Source organism: Bubalus bubalis, chromosome 24 (assembly GCF_019923935.1).
Source record: "Bubalus bubalis isolate 160015118507 breed Murrah chromosome 24, NDDB_SH_1, whole genome shotgun sequence".
NCBI classification, from domain to species: domain Eukaryota; kingdom Metazoa; phylum Chordata; class Mammalia; order Artiodactyla; family Bovidae; genus Bubalus; species Bubalus bubalis.
Window position 1 is genome coordinate 24,160,148 of NC_059180.1, and position 23,690 is coordinate 24,183,837.

Genomic DNA, 23,690 nt, shown 5'->3' on the forward strand with positions numbered 1-23,690 from the left:
AGATGGTCCCTCTGATATTTAAAAAAATTGTGGTTAGGATGTGGAGGGCAGCAGAAAGATGCCCTATATCTTCACTGGGGACGTTGATTATGAGAAAACCCTGGAAGGATGGCTGGAGAGTCTAGGCTGGGGTGAACTATCTATGCCATGGACAGCAGCACACAATGTCGAGGAGTAGGTTATAATTTTCCCCCAAGATTTTGAGAAATAACTCTGCTTTCGACAAGAGTACAAGGAAGAAAGTAGTACCAGAAAAGGCACCCCACAAAAAAACAAATAGAACATGCAAAGGTTTGGAGATGTTAAGTGGTCTTATGTCTAGGAATATAGCTAGAGGATGGGCAAAGATGAAAGACAACCAGGAGGGCATGAACCAGATTATGGAAGGTTCTGGGAGACTTTGGGGTTAATGTCAACATCAAAGAAACTTTATAGTCACTGATTCATGCCTTTTATCCTGCACACTCAAAACCTATATCCCACTCAAAACCTATAATCCACTCATCTAATTTATACCCGACACAGAAGAGGTGTTTTTGTCTCTTACATTTAGGATAAATTTGGCATCAACCCGGGGCAACTCATGCATAAAAATGCAAGATCCATTAGGCCAGGCAGAGAAGAGAGTCCAGGCTGCCTTCACCCAGCCAGTGGCAGCTGTGTTCCAGAAGATGTCTGATTCGGTCAAGGCCACCCACCTCCTGCCAAAAATGGGAGAAAATCAGAACCCTCAGCAAAGTTTCTACCTTTAAAAAGAATTATATTAGTCTGTTCTCCTATTTGGAGCCCTACTCACTCACTTACACTTGTCATATCTGTATAAGAACCATAAAGCCAAACTGCCTCCAAAGCATTTATTTAGGATCTTCTATATTCCTATGTCCTAGGCTAGACTCAAAAAGACAAATGTGCTGCTTCCAAAGACTTCACAATCTACTGAGAGTGATATATAAGGGAACAAGTAATCTCAAAATAATGTGGAAGGGCACTTTATTTATTCAGTCAATATTTATTCAGTATTTATCCTGCCCTTACCATTGGAGGTAGAAAAATGAATGATTTGTCTTTTTTGGAGGGGCTTATAGTTTAGTAAGTATAAGCATAAACTTGGCATCATCCTTGAGGTTTGTCTCTCACCTCTCATCAAATCTTATTAGGTCCGCATTCAAAATACTTTCAGGATCACACTTCCTCTCGCTCCTTCCACTGCTATTCCCCCAGGCAAGCCTCCACCTTTGCCTCTCAATGCACTGGCCTCTTAAGTGGCCCTCTGCTTCACCTTTGCCTCCTACAGTTTATTCTTAACCCAATATTCTGAGTTATCCTTTTAAAAAAAAGCAAATCAGATCTTGTCACTCCTCTGCTCAGAATACTCCAATGTTCCTCAAAAAATTACATAGGCTTACCATATTATCCAGCAATTCTACTTCTGATTATATATCCAGAAGAATTGAACAGATATTTGTACACCCATGTTCATAGCAGCACTATGGACAACAGCTAAAACGTGGGAGCAATCCAAGTGTCCATCAGTGGATAAGCAAAGGATAAGCAATATTAGTATAGATACAGTGTTACATTATTCAGTTCTAAAAAGGAAGAAGATTCTTACATAGGCTACAACATGAATGAACCTTGAAGGCATTATGCTTAGTAGAATAAGTAAGACACAAATGGAAAAATATTGTATGATTCTACTTTTATGAGGTTCCCAGAGGAGTCAAATTCTTTATGACAGAAAGTAGAATGGTTGTTTCAGGGCTGGGGATAGGAAGCATTAGGGGGCTTTTGTACAATGGGTACAGGGTTTCAGATTTGCAAGATGAAAAAGTTTTGCAGTTGAACGATGGGGACGATTGCACAAAAATGTGAATTTATTTAATGACACTGAACTATATACTTAAAATGGTTAAAACAGTAAATTTAATGGTACATGTAGTTTACCACACTTAAAAAAAAAACAGAAACACCTCCAATCGCGTCTCACCTCACTCAAAGTAAAGCCCAAACCTTCTGATCCTTACCTGATTTGCCCCCTTGTTAGCACCTAACTTCGACTCCTGCCACTTTCCCCCTCACCCACACTCCTCCAGCTCACCCACCTACTTTTTGGTTCCTTGGACCCACCAGGCAAGCTAACCCCTGGTACCTCCCACTGGCCACAAAACCCAGTCCGTAGCTGGCCTGGTTGTGCTCGACCATCTTGGGGGTCCCAGTCGTGCCGCTTGTGAAGTAGATGGCCACTGGGTCTTGACTCTTGGTCTTTGCACAGTTGTGTTCTGTGGATGCCTCCCTGTAAAATATAAAAATATTACAGGGGTACTGCTAACAGGGCCAGCATTAATATCTATAACAACAAGTAATATCTGTAACAGTCACAGTAATATCTATAACAACAAGAAAGGCTACATTTGATAAATACCATGTGAGAGGTACCTGCAGGAAGCTCCAGCTTGAGTTATCTCTGACCCCTACAATCATGTCATGGGGTTATAACCATTTGCACATAAGGAAATTGAGGCTCAGAATAATTAAATGACTCACTCAAAAGAAATCTGTGCTTTTATCAAGGCATGAGACCTTCTGGTAGAACCAGCATTTATGAGTTCTACCTCAGTTCCTGGTAATTTAGAGTTGTTTTCCTAAGTGTTCCCTAAATTTGGAATTTTGAGATGTGGGTAATTCCTAAAAGTTTTGTGATCTGGATAATGTTCTAACTCACCATTTCTCAATTCTGGCTGAGTCTTGGGATCACCCGATAGGTTTTTTGAAAGAAATACTATTCCCTGGGCTCCAAGCTGAAGAAAATGGAGTCAGAATCTTTGTTGGTGGGCCTGGGCACTGTTTTTTTTTGTTTGTTTGTTTTTTAATTTTTCTAAGTTCCTTACGTAATTCTAATGACCGCCAAAATTGAGTGCCTGCTGATTCAGACCAACCTGACATCTCATCAAAATCACATGGGCAGATCACTGAATATAAGGATCTGGGCTCTTGTTCAGCTATGTCTGGTTAAGTAGGTCAGATGTGGGACCTTAAAATCTGTATTTCAAACTTCACTCTAAAATAAATAAATAAATGGGGCTTCCCAGGTGGTGGCTAGTGGTAAAGAACCTGCCTGCCTATGCAGGAGACATGAGAAATGAGAGTTCGATCCCTGGGTCAGGAAGATTCCCTGGAAGAGGGCATGGCAACCCACTCCAGTATTCTTGCCTGGAGAATCCCATGGACAGAGGAGCCTGGTGGGCTCCAGTCCATAGGGTCACAAAGAGTCAGACACAATGGACGTGACTAAGCACACACTCAAGTAAATAAATAAATAAATTCCCATAATTTTATGGTGGAAAATTTGTATTCTAGTGTAGGAAAGGACATTCAAAACACCATTTACCATGTCCTCAAACTTGAAAATATATCTTTGTATCTAACCATATTTCTTACATATATTGATGATTTGCCGTTCAACTTTCAGCTGCTTATGATTATATTGGAATATAAGGAAAGTATAGACAATGCCATATGTTGGAAATATAATATTTTATAAAATACAGGATACACTATTTATAACCTAAGCGTGTGAGTCTTATAGTTCTAAAAATGATAATACAACTAAATGCAAGTGACACAAAGTTTTTTTTTAAGCTAGGGACAAGACACAAATACTGAGATTAGTCAAAAAAAAAAAAAAAGTGAAATAGCGTGTGAATCTGATGCCCCTGATCTATGAAGACAAACATTTGTGACTTAACAGTGCAGGCCTGGGTGAGGGACCCATTTTAGTTCTGGCCTCCAGTCAAGACAAAGTCTCAAATGCCCAGTTAGATTTCCATGAGTCCTTACTGAAAGGCAAATGGCTTTGGTTCTGTCCCAACCTTGACTTCATTACTTATCATCATCTCAAACACATCATTTTATCTTTCCAGGTATCAGTTTCATCATCTGGAAAATTAGGGTAAAGTGCATTTTATAGGGTTTTTCAAGGATTAAATAAGACAATGCTAATTCATTATTGTCCGAGTATCAAATACCATGCTTGTCACAAAACAGGTGTTCGCTAAATTTTTGTTGCAAGATTGAATGAAGGTGCATGCTAACCCAGTACAACACCTGGAATACATTCAGTTCATTTCAGTCCAGTCGCTCAGTTGTGTCTGACTCTTTGTGACCCCATGGACTGCAGCACGCCAGGCCTCCCTGTTCATCACCAACTCCTAGAGTTTACTCAAACTCAGGTCCATTGAGTCGGTGATGCCATCCAACCGTCTCATCCTCTGTCATCCCCTTCTCCTTCTGCCTTCAATCTTTCCCGGCATCAGTGTCTTTTCTAATGAGTCAGTTCTTCCCATCAGGTGGCCAAAGTATTGGAGTTTCAGCTTCAGCATCAGTCCTTCCAATGAATATTTAGGACTGATTTCCTTTAGGATGGACTGGTTGGATCTCCCTGCAGTCCAAGGGACTCTCAAGAGTCTTCTCCAACACCACAGCTCAGAATACATTTAACATTCAATACATGGAAGAAATTAGATTATTAATTTACCACCTACTATGTACTAAGTGCATCATGTAAATCATCTCATTTACTCCAGCTGATAATCTGTATTTATTACCACATCATAGAGGCAAATGCACAAAAAAATCTAGTGACAAGCCCAGTACTAAGTGAGTAACACTGAAGGAACTTCAGGTAGTCACCAGGATTAGGTCTCAGGTCTGTCTGGCTTCCAAAATGATTCACTCTCTCCATGTGCAATTAGAAATGCATTCTTTTTACGCAGGGGGAAATGCCTTGGCCTCATTCTATGCTCTCCTCTCGAGAGTTCCAACTTGCCAGAGGAGTTCCCTGAAGTTCATCCAGCCTGGCCGAAAGCTGTCTGACACAAGCAGCTTGGTCTGAAGGGAAGGGCAGTCGGCACTAATGGCATCCACCCGTGGAGCCAAGGAGTCACTGGTGATAATGGCCTTGGCTCTGGATGCTGCAGCCGAAATTTGAGGTCTTTTTCTGTCAGCTGAGAGATGCCAGGAATCATGATGGCCCCTGATACCACAAGAGAGGGGATGTTGACTGGGAGACAGGGAAGACCCCTGTGAACAGGTCCAGACCAGATATTCCCAGATAGAAGCAGGAAGGACCAGAGATACTTAGAATGCCTGAACTGGGAAAGGCACTATTAATGATAAAATATTGAAATTCAGAGAATATTTACAGAGCATTTACACATGCTAAGAACTTTGCATGCATTATTTCATTTAATTCTTACAACCCTGGAAAGTAGATGTTATCATTAAACCCATTTGGCAGATTCAAAACACTAAGACCTAGACCTTTATGCCTTAAATAAATTAACTAGCACAGGATCACACAGCTAAAATGTTGTAGAGCTGTGACTGTGAACCCAGGCAGTTAAGGTTAAGTTATTAGACTTAACTCTCCATGATCTTCAACACTGTATTACATTGTCCTAGAAATTACCTGGAGAAAGAAATGGCAACCCACTCCATTATACTTGCCTGGAGAATCCCATGGAAAGAGCAGCCTGGCAGGCTACAGTCTGCTGTTGCTGCTGCTAAGTCGCTTCGGTCGTGTCCAACCCTGTGCGACCCCATAGACAGCAGCCCACCAGGCTCCCCCATCCCTGGGATTCTCCAGGCAAGATAGGGTCTCAAAGAGTCAGACATGACTGAAGCAACTTAGCAAGCATACACGCAGAGATTACCTAGTTCAATGCTTTTTCAGGCCTTTCAAACAAAAGACTATAGTGAATCTTAGCGTTGGGTGTGGATCACTTGGGGTGGGGGCAAGGGTATAGCAGTGGGGACTCCATGGCCCCATATTACTTCAAACAAAACCACTCTCTAGTAGTTGAGTTCATTTACTCTTAAGGGGAAGTGATAAGGAAGCAGAAAGCAGGCAAATTTTAATCAGACACTTGAAAAACCACTTGAACATCTCAGAATGCAGGCTGTAAACACTCCACACTCCACCGAGTCCAACATTCTCATTTCACAAACGAGAAGAAAGAGATCCTAAAATAATCGGCCACCCAGTGAGTGAGGATAGAAGACAGAGGAAAGGGCCAATCCCAAATAGGGTGGAGTCCAAGCAAAACCTTCATTTCCCTTCTCTCTATCTTCCAAACTTTACAGGACTTAAAGCCCAGCATGAACACTTTGGGAGCTGAGCAGTTTGGCTCTTCACTCCACCTCTCTGTTTTAGCTGTTTCTAATACAAGTCTGTTCTATCTGGAGCTTTGGCGGCCCAGGCAGATGGTGGACAGCTGGAGCTGTCAGCAAGAGAAACGAGGTGAATATCATAGCCTGGAAGAAAAATGACAAGTGCTTATCAGGAGAACGTGGGGATGTGAGGATGTGAGAATGTTAGGTCATTCAGGTTGTGTAGCCTTGGAAATGAACAGGATGCTAGACTTGATGTGGCGATGGAGAACATGGTTTTGAGCTACTTGGACATCAAAGAAATAGGGTATGTGTATAACTGGGGACATTGAAGACATTTTCCAGTTATCATTCCAGAAAAAAAATGATAATAATACTGCAAAGAGAAGTTTTGATCATGCAAGGCGCCTAACACAGTGCCTGGAGCACAGCAGGTCCTCAGGAGCTCCCTTACCTCAGTCCTCATTTCAATGGATTTTATATTCATGGCAGAATATGGAGAAGTCCCCAAACCTGTGTGCCTGTTTCTTTTCCTCAGAGCTGGATACTCTGTAATGGTGCTCACTTTTATTTATTGTCCAAAAATATGTAAAAATAAAATTTTGGGGAGGACAACCTATTCACAAAATGGTTGGATGAAGCTTGATCATACGGGAAGGTTAATTTTCTGACATGAGTTTGTATTGATTTGCAGACATTGGTGACAACAAATTTTAGGTAGATTGTTCTACAGATATGACTGGAAGGGAGTGGATGACATTCTAAGTGGTATAAAGTTCCTAGGGGATGGAGAAACTAGCACTCCACGAAAAGCAGATGTCTTGCTTTTGAAAAATCAGCCTAAAAACTCCAGCCCTTTCAACATGCGCATAACACAGAGCCAGCAGAGGCTTCTGGGGCTCTGAGGGCTATATCCTTTGGCCTCCCCTCCTTTGTGGAAAGAAGCATCTGAAGATCAATATGTTAAAAATAGCAGTCATCCCTGATGGGTGAGGCATGTGAGCTCCAGTTCACCACAGTCCTCAGCACTCCCTGATGCCTCACACTGTTAGGGAAATTAAATGAATAGTCTTGTTTAGGCTTCAGAGACAAAGCAGAGCAGGCCTCTGACCTTGCTTCTAACCTTCTGGGACACTGCACTGACTGGGAGTGACTGCCTGCTGTGAATGCAAGACTTGCAGCACCAAAGATAAGACGGGGGACAAATCTTGAGATTGTTGAGCCCCTGGAGGGGGGTCTGGCCAACCAAACCCCAGGCTTAGCAACATTCTAAGTTTTACAAGACAAAACAAACAGCTTTAACATGAAACCAGGCTTGCAATTTGGTCACAGATTGATGATGATATCAGTTTTCATAGTCCTGGGATTATAAGCAGAACACTGAACGGCAATCTTCGAAGTCTTACCCATGGGGTTGACACACTGCCTGGGACCCTTTCCCAACTGGGACTCCAAATGTGCTGTGACATGGCGCTTCCCAGTGCTGTTTAAGTCTGGATGTTGGTCAAAACCCAATTTGGTGATGTATTCTCTGCTCTATTTTTCTTTTCTTTTAATGTTGGTATGTTGAAAGTAAGCTAGATAATCCTCTAATACATATCTGTATTCTTTATTTGCATTTAACCACTGGCTTATTTTGTTAACAAATCCTTTGAGCCTGAGACAAAAGTGAAAAGTGAAATGTGTTCAGCAAAACACATACTGCTTTGATCAATTACGGTGCTATCTGGCCCCTGCACACAATCATGTTGTGATTGGTGGGTAATGGGGAAGTAAACAAAACTCCACATGAGGTTCGACTTGCTCCATCTCCCAGACATTGTGGACGCTGCCAAAACTCGGGCAGGTTGTATCAGCCCCAACTGGGAGTCTCAGCCTTGCTCAGTGACCTGTCCGCATACAAGCCATGCTGACCAGCCACCACTCTGGGAGCCGCGGGAGCACCAGCATCATTCTGTCTCCAGGCTGCAGGCCACAGGCACCCTCCAGCACATTAGCCGCCTTCCTGGATTGCTCTCCCAGCTCTTCAAAGCTCCACTTGACCTCTGCTCCTGTACCATCAACGCACCAGAAGGCAGGGATTGGGGGCCGGTGCCCAGCCTAGAGAGTTGTATAGGCAAAAAAGAAAAAAATCCCCACCATGGGTGAGGAATTTTGTTTGCTTGCTCTTCTTTTTCAAAATTTATTTGTTTTACAATAGTTATTAAATTCACAGGGTTAAAAAATCAAAATGATATGAAAAGATACACGTTGAGAAGGCTTCTTCCACACTGTGCCTATCCTAAGATTCACACTATTCTGTGTCCTCCCCTTTTTAAAATTGAGATGTAATTCTCCTACCATAAAATTTACCATTTTGAAGCACACAATTCAAGGGTTTTTGGTATAGTCACAAAGTTATGTAACCATCACTACCATCTAACTCCAGAAAAATTTCATTATCCTAAAAATAACGTTTTACAGATTAGTAGTCACACCCTATTCTCTCCTTACCAAGCCCCTGGCAACCACTAATCTATTTTCTGTATGGATTTGCCTATTCTGGATATTTGACATGAATGGAATTATACAATATGCGGCCTTTTGTGTCTGGTTTCTTTCACTTAGCATATTTTTAAGGTTTATCCATGTTGTAGCATGTATTGGTGTTACCTTCCTTTTAATGGCCGAATAGTATTCGACTGCATGGATAGACCATATTTTGTTTATCCATTCATCAGCTGATGGACATTAGGGTGGCTTCCACTTCCATAATGTTATGAACATTTGTACATACATTTTTGTGTGAACATGTGCTTTCTCTTTTCTGGGATATACACCTATGAGAGTAGTGCTAGGTCATATGATAACTCTATGAGGAACTGCAAACTGTTTTCTACAGCATCTGTACCATTTTACATTCCCAGCAGTAATGTATAAGGTTTCTAATTTCTCTATATCTTTGTTAACACTTCTTAGCAAACACTTTTTGGTTTTTGTTTTTTTCCTATTTTTTCTGTTTATTTCTTCTTGCCCAACACTTGTTTGTCTGTTTTTGTTTTTAGCCATGTCACTCTGTGTGAAATTGTATCACTTTGTGGTTGGGATTGCATTCCCCTAACGAATAAAGATGTTGAGCATTTTACCATGTGTCTGTTGGCAATTTGTTTATATTCTTTAGATAAATCCCTATTTGAATACTTAGCCAATATTTAATTGGGTTCTTTATACATTGCAGATATGTGCTATACATATATATATATATATATATATATATATAAACACACACACGTATATACACAAATTATATATCTCAGATATGTGATTTTGTCGGTTGTCTTTTCATTTTGACCTACAAATGCTAGAAATTTTCATGAAATTCAATTTATCTACTTTCTTTCATTGCTTATACTTTAGAAACCATTACCTAATCCAGGATATGCACCTATATTTTCTTCTAAGAATTTTATAGTTTTTTTTCTCCTTCATTTAGGTCCTTGATCCATTTTTGAGTTAATTCTTGTATGTGGTGTGAGGTAGGGATCACCTTCTTTTTTTGCATGTGAATATCCAGTTGTGCCAGCACCATTAATTGGAAGGACAATTCTTTCCCCATTTAATTTTCTTGACACCTTTGTTGAAAACTGATTGACCATAGATTTATGGGTATATTTCTGATCCTTAGTTTTATCCCATTTATTTATGCCTATCCTTATGCCAGTACCAGATTGTCTTCTTCTTTTTTTCCCACACAGTCTTGATTACTGTAACTTTGTAGTAGGTTTTGAAATAAGAAAGTGTCCACCAGGTTTGTGCTTCTTTTTCAAGATTGTTTTGGTTATTATGGATCCCTTGCATTTCCACATGACTGGACAAGACTGTACATTTTTGCAAAGAAGTCTACTGGTATTTTGATAAAGCTTACATTGAGTATGTAGATCAATTTGGTATATATTGTCATTTTTTTTTTTGCTACTTTATAATTTCTGCCTTAATAACAATTTAGTTTTTAAAACATACGGATCAACTTATTCATACTATTCCTTTATAAAAGAGACTTCAGGTAAGCTTTTAAATGTATGCATAATGTAATACATAATTATTTTCTGGTAGCTATTGGCTGCCGAAAGTTAAATTTCATCAGATGTATTTTAACATTTTCAGAATAGTCACGGAGGATATGTAATTTTTGCATAATGAGGTAATATCTCTGGGGCATTCTCATTGAGATACACCCAGATGTTAACCAGAGTGTCTTTAGTATACATTCCCTGGATTACTCTAATCTTTAGTTAGTTTCTAGAGTTCTGAAAAGTTGATTATGACTACGGTTTTTGTTTTGCTTTTATGGAGAATAAAATTTCAGAAAGTCCTTATTCCTTCATTTTTGCTGACTTGGCCCTCTTTGTTTGATGTTTTCATTAGGAGAAGTCTTCTAAGGATGAGCTTGCATGCATGCATGCTAAATCGCTTCAGTCCCATCTGACTCTTTGCAACCCCATGGACTGTGGCCCACCAGGCTCCTCTGTCCATGGGGTTCTCCAGGCAAGAACACTGGAGTGGGTGCCATTGCCTTCTCCAAGGCAGGAGGGAGCTGCTGTCATCCCCACCTTACAGGCAAGGAGCTGGGGCCACTTTAGCTGTACACATAGCCTGTGGGCTTATGAAATCCAGGGGACTGTAGAGCCTGGGAGGAAGGTCATTTCAGGGAAGCACTGGATGAGCTTAGAGTGGTTTTATTTTAAAAAAAAAATCTTACACTTTGTAGATAGTAAAGGAGCACTCTGACCCCATCTCTTCTCATTTAATTCTCACAGCTCCAGTTGGCATACTGTATGACTCCATTTTTATAGATGAGACAACTGAGATCCAAGGAACCTAGCGATTTGCTCAAGGTCACGCTTCAAGCAGATAAAGCACATCTATCTGACAGCAAAACTTACTTTTACACCTCAGTCATTCTCATACCACCCCCATACATTTGACCATATCCACTAACAGTAGACTATTACTACATCTACTCACAATATTACTTATTTCATCTTTTTTCTTTAAACAAGCTCTTCTTAAAATTAACATAAATAAATTTCTTTGAGACAAAGTTTATATTCTCCTATAAACAAAAGGTATCTTTGACATAGAGTACAAAGAGAGGCACAATAGACACACAAGGAAGGGAGGATAAAGAAAGAAGCAAATGCACTGAGATACACAAGGAAATCAAGACCATCTGAAGTCAATCCTATGTATTTGCTGTGATCTGTGAAAAGCTTTGGAGAAGGCAATGGCACCCCACTCCAGTACTCTTGCCTGGAAAATCCCATGGACGGAGGAGCCTGGTAGGCTGCAGTCCATGGGGTCGCTAAGAGTTGGAAACGACTGAGCGACTTCACTTTCACTTTCATGCATTGGAGGAGGAAATGGCAACCCACTCCAGTGTTCTTGCCTGGAGAATCCCAGGGACAGGGCAGCCTAGCGGGCTGCCGCCGTCTATGGGGTCGCACAGAGTCGGACACGACTGAAGCGACTTAGCAGCAGCAGCAGCAGTGAAAAGCTTTGAGCCTGAACCAAGCTCTCTCCTTATTTAAAAGGGACGGGCCCAACGTGAGGAAGATACTAAAAACAGATTAGTAGTAATACAAAACTTTCCCCTTCACTTGCTCAGAATGATTTGAAGGACATCTAATCATTGATTTAATTGGGGCGTAACTCTCTCCCTGTGTAATTTGGGCTTAGGAATGTGAAAATACTAGGGATTAGGTAGGGGTATCTAAGGCTCAAATCCTTGGTAATAATAGCTTTTTTAAGGCTTAAACGCCCACAGTTTACATTTTAAGACTTGGAAAACTCTCAAGCCAAAATGTACACATGTCTTGTAGCCTCGAGTCTCAGTGGGGTTTTGTGAAGGTGGAATCTGATGCCCAAGTTGGACCCTAGGACACCGTGAGCTTCACCTTTTCCAGCTGACTCCACACGTCCAGCACATCATGGGCAAAGTTGAAATACTCAGGCACTGGCTGCCTGCCCAGGCTGATGGCTTCCCAGGTGGCCACAATCTTCTGAGGGACAGGAAGAGGCAGTGGCTGCCCATGAGACCCACAGGTACCCCGGGCATTTCTCAGTGCCTGGAGGACCAGTTCTCTTAGCCATAGCCTCATGTTGCTTCCTGCCTGTCATCAAAGAAGAGAGAGAATGTCATCATGAATTTTGGGCTTTAGGGAGACCCTTGAGGTTGGAGAGAAACCTGTGGTCAGCCATAGGATGAATGTAGCACATATTGGCTTGTAGAGCCGAGTCTTGGGTTTTAATCTGAGTTCCATGGTGTGATTTTGATAATTTCTCCTCTCTGGGCCTGAGGTTCATCTCTTCCACCTTTCACGGCCTGTTGGATCTCTGTGGAGGGCAGGAACTCAGAGCCCACCTCCCAAGGCTCAGTCCTTCAAACTAAATCCCTCAAAAAGCCTTTGGCAAATCCTGAACTGGCCTGACAAGTCTGAAGAAAGCTCCAGGGCAGCACCTTCCAAAAGAAATGTGATATGAACCACACCTCCTCCTGTAATGCACAATTCTCTGGCAGTTTCATTGAAAAAATAAATAAATAAAAAGAAACAGGTGAATACATTTTATTTAACTATTGTGGAATGGAATGGAATGAAGTGAAGTGAAAGTTGCTCATTCGTGTCTGACTCTTTGCAACCCCATGGACTATATGGTTCATGGAATTCTCCAGGCCAGAATACTGGAGTGGGTAGCTGTTCCCTTCTCCAAGGGATCTTCCCAACCCAGGGATTGAATCCAGGTTTCCCACATTGCAGGCAGATTCTTTACCAGCTAGCCACAAGGGAAGCCCTTGTGGAATGGAATACTTCCTGCCATATCAGTGGGCAAGAAATGTCACAGTCATCGGTGATTTTGGGGCTTCCAAATGTGAATGAGGGCTCCCCAAAGGGAATGCAATGCCTGCTATCCAGGAGATTCGATGCTCCCTATGGTGATTGCTGAGGAGCTGGGGGAGGGGTGGGAAATGCAAGAAGCAACCATCCACTACATCTGCCATTCCTTATGGTGAACAAGGAATTAAGGATGTAAACAATCAAGAAACAGGGTTTGGCCCCAGATAGCTGAGGGGCATATGAGTCAGTGAATGAGAGTTGCTCAGTCATGCCTGACTCTTTGCAACCCCATGGACTGTAGCCTGCCAGGCTCCTCTGTCCATGGAATTCTTCAGGCAAGATTACTGGAGTGGGTTGCCATTTCCTCCAGAGGGGCATATGAAAGGAATGAATTATCTGCTTTTCCATGCTTATCTTTGATGTTCAGACTGCCTCCCCGCTTTGTTCCAAACTTGTATATAGCCTGACTCCCTTTCCTGCCTCCTCAGAGCAATTTTCTCAGGGCTCCTGAGATGCTGCCTCCTAGGCTGGGAGTCCTTAACATTCCCACCAAATAAAATAATTCTCTACTTTCAGATTGTGACTAATTTTTCAGTTGACACTAATTTCAAACATGTAATCAATATCAGAAGACATTATTAGAGATATTTTATGTTCTGTTGTTCTTAAGTCTTTGAAATCCAATGTGCATTTTCCATTTACAGGTATACTTTGGTTTAGACCAGCCACATTCAAATGCTGCAAAAGCTACACGTGGCTAGTCTCTACTGTATTGGACCAGAATAGTTTTAGTATCTGGATATTCAGAGTGTGGGCTATGGACCAGTGACATCAGCATTACTTGGGAATAGGTTACAAAGGCAGAACCTTAGACCTCACCCAAGACCTGTGGAGTTAGAATCTGCACTTCAGCATGAACCCCAGGCCAGCTGAGCACATTAAAGTTTAAGAAGTGAAGCAGTGGGCACAGGACTATATCCCCAGATTCATTTCCTTTCTGCCAAGTTCCTCTTAGTAGTAATAATAATAGAATGCAGTAATAATAACTGCCATAGATTAAATGTTTGTGTTCCCCCAATATGTAATTTAATCCTAACCTCGAATGTAATGGTGTGAGGAGGTGAGGCTGCTGATTGGTGATTAGGTCATGAGGGTGGAGCCCTTATAAAAGAGATCCCAGAGAACTCCCTCCTTCCTTCTGCTTGCTGAGGCTAGAACTATGAATCAGGAAATAGGCCCTCACCAGATACCAATCTGCCCATGGTGCCTTGATCTTGCACTATCCAGCCTCTAGAACTATGACAAACAAATGTTGTTTAAACCATGTAGTATGTGGTATTTTTGTATAGCAGCCCAAATGACTAAGACAACAATAATAATGTGCCAGGATAACAAGAAAAGTGATAATAACTGTCATTTTCTTGAGCATTTGAAAAGTGCTTTATAAATGTTACTTCCTTAAATCCTTGTAACTGTGTAATGTGTTATGTTCTCTATTTTACAGATAAAGAAAGTGAGGCATGGAGAGGAAAAGTGACTTCCAAGTCTCACCTCCCAGAAAGCTAGACCTCAGCCCCTGTGTGGCCACCAGCCCCCTTGGGGGCCGGGCTGGGGGTGGTGGCTGCAGCTTCAGGACTCCCTTTCCCTCACCTCCCTCCCTTACTCCTTACCTCTCCAGAACTGCCCCAAGCCCTTTCCTCTGCCTTTCTCTCCTGGATTCCTGGGGTCCCTTGATAGCAGATAGAATCTCAGGCTTCCTTCCTAAGTGTACAAAGCCCCATTTCGGCCCTGCCCGCTTTAGGATTAATCAGTAAAGGCCTGGGGCAGCTGACACCTCCTGCCAAGCACTTCTCTTCACTGTACCTTGTTCCTGAACCCAGGAAATGCGAAGACTTCCAGGTTTTACTTTAGCAGAATGCAGGCCTTTGTGCCTGTAAACATTCAGGCTCCCAGGAACGCTGGTAAAGGCAATCTGCTAACTCAGCCTCCCGTGGGAACTTTGGCTCCAAATGCAGCCAAGAGAGGGCAGAGCCTGAAGCCAGCAGAGGACGCATGGCGTCAGCTGGTCAGCACACTTGAGCCAGCGAGAGTGGCCCTGCAACCTTTTTTCACAGCTGGAAGATGCAATTCCAACCCCAGTGCCTGGAGGGTCCTGGAACTAGGGGATATTTTCCCTGAAAATTCAGGTCACCATCTAATCCAGAAAGAGAATAGGAACTTTATTATATTCTGGAAGAAAGGAGATAATAGTGACAATAATATAAATCAAATCATGTCCCTTTTCTGTGCAAAACCCTCCAGAGACAGGAAGTAGACAAGAAGTAGCTTGGCAATAGCCTAGAGGAACTGGACACAAAGGATCTCTTTGTTGGAAAGGTTCTAAACTTGGATCATGGCCAATGACTGCACATCTCTACAAATTTCAGTTCAATTCAGTTGTCGCTCAGTCGTGTCCGACTCTTTGTGACCCCATGGACTCCGCAACCCCATGGACTCTATAAACTTACCAAAAGAAATTAACAGAAATACAAATAATTGCACACTTGAAATGAGTGAATTTTTTGGTATGTGAATTATACCTAAATAAAGCTACTAAAAATAACTAAGCCTCCTCTGTTGCCTTGTGTCACCTAGAGTCAAAAGCAAAGTCTCAGAAACAGTTCTCACCGGGCTTATTGGACGGCAGCCACAGTGGTCTCCTTGTGGGACTGAAGTTCTGGCTTGGGGTGGGGCTGCTGGTAAACTGGTTCTCTGAGAACAAAAACCGCACAAGTGACTTACAGTGTTTGTCAGTACCTGTGGTTAAAATTCCCACCATGGCCAGTTTCAATTCCCACAGGTTCCAACCTACAAGAATTGCAAAATTTCTAAATATTAACAAGCCCTCAGGCTGGCTCTGGCCAGTGCTGCTTCAGGTCTTCCTTCAGATCCTCTGCCAGGAAGCTCCATCCACATGGCTCAGCTCATGGAGCCTTCAACCCACTCCCTCATCAAAAGTGGAATCCTCTCCTATCTGATGCTTCCTATCCACTGTTCTCTGCTCAATCTTCCTCCACAGGATTTATCACTTTAATCCAAGTCTATGCCCCAACCAGTAATGCTGAAGAAGTTGAAGTTGAATGGTTCTATGAAGACCTACCAGACCTTTTAGAACTAACACCCAAAAAAATGTCTGTTTCATTATAGGGGACTGGAATGCAAAAGTAGGAAGTCAAGAAACACCTGGACTAACAGGCAAATTTGGTCTTGGAATACAGAATGAAGCAGGGCAAAGACTAATAGAGTTTTGCCAAGAAAACGCACTGGTCATAGCAAACACCCTCTTCCAACAACACAAGAGAAGACTCTACACATGGACATCACCAGATGGTCAACACCGAAATCAGATTGATTACATTCTTTGCAGCCAAAGATGGAGAAGCTCTATACAGTCAGCAAAAACAAGACCAGGAGCTGACTGTGGCTCAGACCATGAACTCCTTATTACCAAATTCAGACTGAAATTGAAGAAAGTAGGGAAAACCACTAGACTATTCAGGTATGACCTAAATCAAATCCCTTATGATATACTGTGGAAGTGAGAAATAGATTTAAGGGACTAGATCTGATAGAGTGCCTGAAGAACTATGGAATGAGGTTTGTGGCATTGTAGAGGAGACAGGGATCAAGACCATCCCCATGGAAAAGAAATGCAAAAAAGCAAAATGGCTGTCTGGGGAGGCCTTATAAATAGTTGTGAAAAGAAGAGAAGGGAAAAGCAAAGGAGAAAAGGAAAGATATAAGCATCTGAATGCAGAGTTCCAAAGAATAGCAAGAAGAGATAAGAAAGCCTTCTTCAGTGATCACTGCAAAGAAATAGAGGAAAACAACAGAATGGGAAAGACTAGAGATCTCTTCAAGAAAATTAGAGATACCAAGGGAACATTTCATACAAAGATGGGCTCGATAAAGGACAGAAATGGTAGGGACCTAACAGAAGCAGAAGATATTAAGAAGAGGTGGCAAGAATACACAGAAGAACTGTACAAAAAAGGTCTTCAAGATCCAGATAATCACGATGGTGTGATCATTCACCTAGAGCCAGATATCCTGGAATGTGAAGTCAAGTGGGCCTTAGAAAACATTACAAGGAACAAAGCTGGTGGAGGTGATGGAATTCCAGTTGAGCTATTTCAAATCCTGAAAGATGATGCTGTGAAAGTGCTGCACTCAATATGCCAGCAAATTTGGAAAACTCAGCAGTGGCCACAGGACTGGAAAAGGTCAGTTTTCATTCCAATCCCAAAGAAAGGCAATGCCAAAGAATGCTCAAACTACCACACAATTGCACTCATCTCACACGCTAGTAAAGTAATGCTCAAAATTCTCCAAGCCAGGCTTCAGCAATACGTGAACCATGAACTTCCTGATGTTCAAGCTGGTTTTAGAGAAGGCAGAGGAACAAGAGACCAAATTGCCAACATCTGCTGGATCATCAAAAAAGCAAGAGTTCCAGAAAAACATCTATTTCTGCTTTATTGACTATGCCAAAGCCTTTGACTGTGTGGATCACAATAAACTGTGGAAAATTCTGAAAGAGATGGGAATACCAGACCACCTGATCTGTCTCTTGAGAAATTTGTATGCAGGTCAGGAAGCAACAGTTAGAACTGGACATGGAACAACAGACTGGTTCCAAATAGGAAAAGGAGTACGTCAAGGTTGTATATTGTCACCCTGCTTATTTAACTTATATGCAGAGTACATCATGAGAAACGCTGGACTGGAAGAAGCACAAGCTGGAATCAAGATTGCTGGGAGAAATATCAATAACCTCAGATATGCAGATGACACCACCCTTATGGCAGAAAGTGAAGAGGAACTCAAAAGCCTCTTGATGAAAGTGAAAGAGGAGAGTGAAAAAGTTGGCTTAAAGCTCAACATTCAGAAAACAAAGATCATGGCATCTGGTCCCATGACTTCATGGGAAATAGATGGGGAAACAGTGGAAACAGTGTCAGACTTTATTTTTTGGGGCTCCAAAATCGCTGCAGATGGTGACTGCAGCCATGAAATTAAAAGACACTTACTCCTTGGAAGGAAAGTTATGACCAACCTAGATAGCATATTCAAAAGCAGAGACATTACTTTGCCAACAAAAGTCCGTCTAGTCAAGGCTATGGTTTTTCCAGTGGTCATGTATGGATGTGAGAGTTGGACTGTGAAGAAAGCTGAGCACTGAAGAATTTATGCTTTTGAACTGTGGTGTTGGAGAAGACTCTTAAGAGTCCCTTGGACTGCAAGGAGATCCAACCAGTCCATTCTGAAGGAGATCAGCCCTGGGATTTCTTTGGAAGGAATGATGCTAAAGCTGAAACTCTAGTAGTTTGGCCACCTCATGCAAAGAGTTGACTCATTGGAAAAGACTCTGATGCTGGGAGGGATTGGGGGCAGGAGGAGAAGGGGACAACAGAGGATGAGATGGCTGGATGGCATCACTGACTCAATGGACGTGAGTCTGAGTGAAGTCCAGGAGTTGGTGATGGACAGGGAGGTCTGGTATGCTATGATTCATGGGGTCGCAAAGAGTTGGACACGATTGAGCGACTGAACTGAACTGAACAGTCGATATATGTTAAAATATGTTTTTATTTTTATTTTTCTTCAACTTCACGGAGGTATTGATTCTGGACACATGCAGCAGCAAGTGGTAGCTGGAAACAGGGTCTTAGTTTCCCAGACTGGAGTCCTAACCACTGAACCACAGGGGCCTGCCTAGTCAAGAACGAATTCAGGTGAGGAGGCAGAAGGTAAAGAGTAAAGTAAAAAGCTTATTGAAAGGAAAAGTACCTGCGGAAAGGCTCATGGGCGAGCTCAGAGAGACAGTCAAGCCTCTGGGAAGTTTAAATCCTTTATAAGGGGCATTTCTCCAGGTCTGTCTTCCCTCAGGTCAATCACCTTGCTTTGTTCCACACTGGTTAATTTGTCTCAGGACACTCCCCTGGGGTGCACATGTACACTTTAGCCATTAAGGTGTGGCTAATCTCATGCACACCATTTGAATATCAGAGTGAAGTCTTCTGGGAGGAGCAAGACCTATTATGGCCTGGAATTACCCTCTAACTTTTGACTCCAAGGAGCCTTTCTGTATGTGTATCGGTTCAGTTCAGTACAGTTGCTCAGTTGTGTTCAACTCTTCGCGACCCCATGGACTGTAGCATGCCAGGCCTCCCTGTCCATCACCGACTCCCAGAGTTTACTCAAACTCATGTCCATTGAGTCGGTGATGACATCCAACCATGTCATCCTCTGTTGTCCCCTTCTCCTCCCTCCTTCAATCCTTCCCAGCATCAGGATCTTTTCAAATGAGTCAGCTCTTCGCATCAGGTGGCCAAAGTATTGGAGTTTCAGCTTCAGCATCAGTCCTTCCAATGAATATTCAGGACTGATTTTTTTTCGGATTGACTGGTTTGATCTCTTTGCAGTCCAAGGACTCTCAAGAGTCTTCTCCAACACCACAGTTCAAAAGCATCAATTCCTCAGCGCTCAGCTTTCTTTATAGTCCAACTCTCACATCCATACATGACCACTGGAAAAACCATAGCCTTGACTAGACGGACCTTGTTGGCAAAGTAATGTCTCTGCTTTTGAATATGCTGTCTAGGTTGGTCATAACTTTTCTTCTAAGGAGTAAGCATCTTTTAATTTCATGGCTGCAGTCACCATCTGCAGTGATTTTGGAGCCCAAAAAAATAAAGTCTGACACTGTTTCCACTGTTTCCCCATCTATTTCCCATGAAGTCATGGGACCAGATGCCATGATCATCATTTTCTGAATGTTGAGCTTTAAGCCAACTTTTTCACTCTCCTCTTTCACTTTCTTCAAGAGGCTCTTTAGTTCTTCTTCACTTTCTGCCATAAGGGTGGTATCATCTGCATATCTGAGGTTTCTCCCAGCAATCTCAATTCCAGCTTGTGCTTCAACCAGCCCAGCGTTTCTCATGAGGTACTCTGCATATCAGTTAAATAAGCAGGGTGACAATGTAAGCCTTGATGTACTCCTTTCCTATTTGGAACCAGTCTGTTTTTCCATGTCCAATTCTATTGCTTCCTGACCTGCATACAGATTTCTCAGGTCAGGTGGTCTGGTATTCCCATCTCTTTAAGAATTTTCCACAGTCTGTGGTGATCCACAAAGTCAAAGGCTTTGTGGTAGTCAATAAAGCAGAAATAGAAGTTTTTCTGAAACTCTCTTGCTTTTTTGATAATCCAAAAAATGGTGGTCTCCCTTATTTTTTACTCAGACAAGACATGGTTTTTTCCTTCTCTTTGTCTTTGCCATGATTATTCCCTTGAGGTGTTTGGAAGAGACTCCAGTTCAGTTCAGTCACTTAGTCATATCTGACTCTTTGTGACCCCATGGACTGTAGCACTCCAGGCTTCCCTGTCCATCATCAACTCCTGGAGCTTGCTCAAACTCATGTCCATTGAGTCCGTGATGCCTTCCAACCATCTCATCCTCTGTCGTCCCCTTCTCCTGCCTTCAATCTTTCCCAGCATTGGGGTCGATTCCAATGAGTCAGTTCTTTGCAACAGATGGCCAAAGTATTGGAGTTTCAGCTTCAGCATCAGCCCTTTCGATGAATATTCAGGACTGATTTCCTTTAGGATGGACTGGTTGGATCTTCTTGAGTCCAAGGGACTCTCAAGAGTCTTCTCCAACACCACAGTTCAAAAGCATCAATTCTTCAGTGCTCAGCTTTCTTTATGGTCCAACTCTCATATCCATACACTGGAAAAACCATAGCTTTGACTAGATGGAACTTTGTTGGCAAATAATATCTCTGCTTTTTTAATATAGCTCTACAAGGCATGTTGGATGTTAGCTCCCTGTGTGTTAGTTGCTCAGTTGTGTCTGACTTTTTGCAACCCCATGGACTGTAACCCACCAGATTCCTCTGTCTATGGGATTCTCCAGGCAAGAGTACTGGAGTGGATTGCCAATCCCTTCACCAGAGGATCTTCCCGACCCAGATATGAAACCCTGGTCTCCTTCATTGCAGGCAGATTCTTTACCATTTGAGCTACAGGGAAGTCTCTTGTTACAAGAGACTAAGACTGGCTATTTACCAGTCAACAGGGGGCTGGTTGTGAATGCCTCAGCTGGACCCCACCTGTCTCTTATCTCAGGAGGCTGACTGATTGTAAAGCTCCAGCCTGGAGCTTTCAGTATGACTGACAAATGAAGTTGTATATACTTAGGCATACAATGTGATGACTTGATACACATGTACATGATTACCAGGGCAGGGTTTCCTGCCTTCCAGGTACTACCTGTAGGTATCATCTCATCTAACACTTACAACCCTTCTAGGTGTTGTATGTCATTTTGAAATGAGAAGAAAGGGGGCAGGGCACAACTTTTGAAAGAATGACATAGCCCATGGATATAACATAAACCAGTTAGAATCCAATGGGCCCCAGATGGCAGACAAGTCAACTTCGACTAGACTTTGATTCTCAATCAGCAAGCTAAATGACACACCCAGAGGTGCCATGACAGTTCTACTGCTAAGTCACTTCAGTTGTGTCTGACTCTGTGTGACCCCATAGACGGCAGCCCACCAGGCTCCCCCGTCCCTGGGATTCTCCAGGCAAGAACCCTGGAGTGGGTTGCCATTTCCTTCTCCAATGCAGGAAAGTGAAAAGTGAAAGTGAAGTCGCTTAGCTGTATCCAACTCTTAGTAACCCCATGGACTGCAGCCTACCAGGCTCCTCCATCCATGGGATTTTCCAGGCAAGAGTACTGGAGTGGGGTGCCATTGCCTCTCCATGACAGTTCTAAGCCACCATCAAAACCAAAAAGTGGTCAGTGGCCCAACTCCTGGAAATCTCCACCCCCTCCCCAAAGTAGTTAGAATAATCCTCCCACTCATTAGCCTATGAAATTGCCCAGCCCATAAAAGCTAACCGCACCACATTTGGGGGCCCCTGTTTTCATTCTCTGCAATGGCCCCACACTTTGTCTATGGAGTATGTTTCTGTCTGAATAAAGCCACTTCTTAACTATCACTTTGTCTCTCACTGAATTATTTCTGTGATGAGACATCAAGAACCTCAGTTTCATTACTATGGGTTTTGGCTGGGTTCAAGTGCTGGTCATGTGAGTTCAAGTCCCAATCTAAGGTAAATGGTTTCAATTTTACTGGTGAGGAAACTGAGCCTCAGAAAGCCTAAGTGACGTTCCTGAGATCACACAGATGCTTAGAAACAGAGCTGGGATCCAAATTCCAATCTATAGGTGCCTTTGATGGGGACACCCAGTACCCTGTAGTGTGTTTTGTTTCTGGCCCTTCTTGTGACCTTCAGTCCCCCTCCCCCAACTCAGCATGGGCAGAGGAGGCCCCCCCTCTTACTCAACAATGGCCTATTTTTCTCCCGGGCCACCCCTGGTCCTCCAGAACTCCAGAACTCAGAATACTGTGGCTACGGCTACTGCAGCCTCAGTGTGTCCAGGAAGGGCCTCCATTTCTGCCTCTGGATTTCTTTAGGACACTCAGCTGCTTTTGGGTCCTTCTCTGGTCACAAAGAGAAGTCAGGAACTTACTCTTCAGCACATGACTGCCCTCCTCAAGGGCCAGAAGAGTTCGTTGTCCCAGCCCTGGCTCAGCCCCAGTAGGCCTGAGAGAAACCAGGCTTCTTGCAGGTATGAACTTGAGTGAAAACAGCAATTCTGACTAAAGGGCCCTGCCTTGACAGCCTTCCTTCTGCCAAGGTGGTTACGAATTTAAGTGTGAATTTCAGCATAAATGGTTATACATTAAGATGACCAAGAGGGCTTAAAAAGAAAAGATACCCAGACTCACCCCACCCCAGATCAATGGAATTGAATCCAGTGCATTTGAGTTCAAGCATCAGTATTTGGCTGAGAACTACTGAAACAGACTTGTGGAGTTTGCGTGAGAATTAAATTAGCATATTTATTCATTCATTAATTCAAATCCCTTGAGCTCCAAATCTTGGCCAAATACCATTCCAGGAGGAGGGGAAACAGCCACAGCCATGAACAAGGGCACTTACATTAAAAAGTTAGAAATATAAACAAGATGCTGTGGGAAGTAAAAACACAAAATTTGAAGCAAACTGTTGTGATGTGACCAAGAGTGCTCAAAGTTGGGGTTTGGGGAGACAGAGTGGCCTGCGGAGACCCTTCTGAGTTGCTGGTGTTTGCACCCAGACCCTCAGAAAAGGCTGAATGAAGAGCAGGATGAGGGATTCCAGGCCAAGGCAAAGGCCCAGAAGCAGGGTGTGTTTGAGGAGAGGAAAGGAAAGCAATGTGGCTGGTGCCCTGTGAATGGGGGTGGAGAATGGAGGGCTGGTGTCAGAGGGGAAAAGAGCTATGGAGGCCGGAGTTGGCCTGAGGGGCCTGAGAGGACAGACGTGTGGTGGGATTGTCCGGACAGCAAGCCATGGACCTTTTAGTAAGAGAGCAATGTAATCTACATTATGTTTAGAAAGAAAATTGATAACTGAGGGGAAGTAAAGAGAATAAGGGGAGGGATCAGACAGGAAGGAGGCCACTGCTCCAACTGGACGAGGGCCGACAGTACGGGGACGAGGGGCCTCTCTGGGAATGCTGGTGGAGACAATGCACACACCGTGCTCAGCGCA

General features: G+C 42.9%; 2 protein-coding genes across 2 annotated transcripts in view; one reads left to right on the forward strand and one right to left on the reverse strand.

Annotated features, from left to right (window-relative positions):
• The window catches only part of ACSM5 (acyl-CoA synthetase medium chain family member 5), a 30,061-nt gene extending 15,164 nt beyond the window's left edge, over positions 1 to 14,897 (reverse strand). The window contains 7 exon segments of the mRNA XM_025274862.3: positions 548 to 701; positions 2,150 to 2,289; positions 4,822 to 4,970; positions 4,973 to 5,032; positions 8,058 to 8,268; positions 12,102 to 12,317; positions 14,711 to 14,897. Coding sequence (XP_025130647.2) covers positions 548 to 701; positions 2,150 to 2,289; positions 4,822 to 4,970; positions 4,973 to 5,032; positions 8,058 to 8,268; positions 12,102 to 12,305 — 918 coding nt within the window. The 5' untranslated portion in view covers positions 12,306 to 12,317; positions 14,711 to 14,897.
• A 7,620-nt stretch (positions 14,898 to 22,517) lies between these two features.
• The window catches only part of PDILT (protein disulfide isomerase like, testis expressed), a 50,524-nt gene continuing 49,351 nt past the window's right edge, over positions 22,518 to 23,690 (forward strand). The window contains exon 1 of the mRNA XM_006073918.4: positions 22,518 to 22,725. Coding sequence (XP_006073980.4) covers positions 22,637 to 22,725 — 89 coding nt within the window. The 5' untranslated portion in view covers positions 22,518 to 22,636. The remainder of the gene's footprint in view (positions 22,726 to 23,690) is intronic.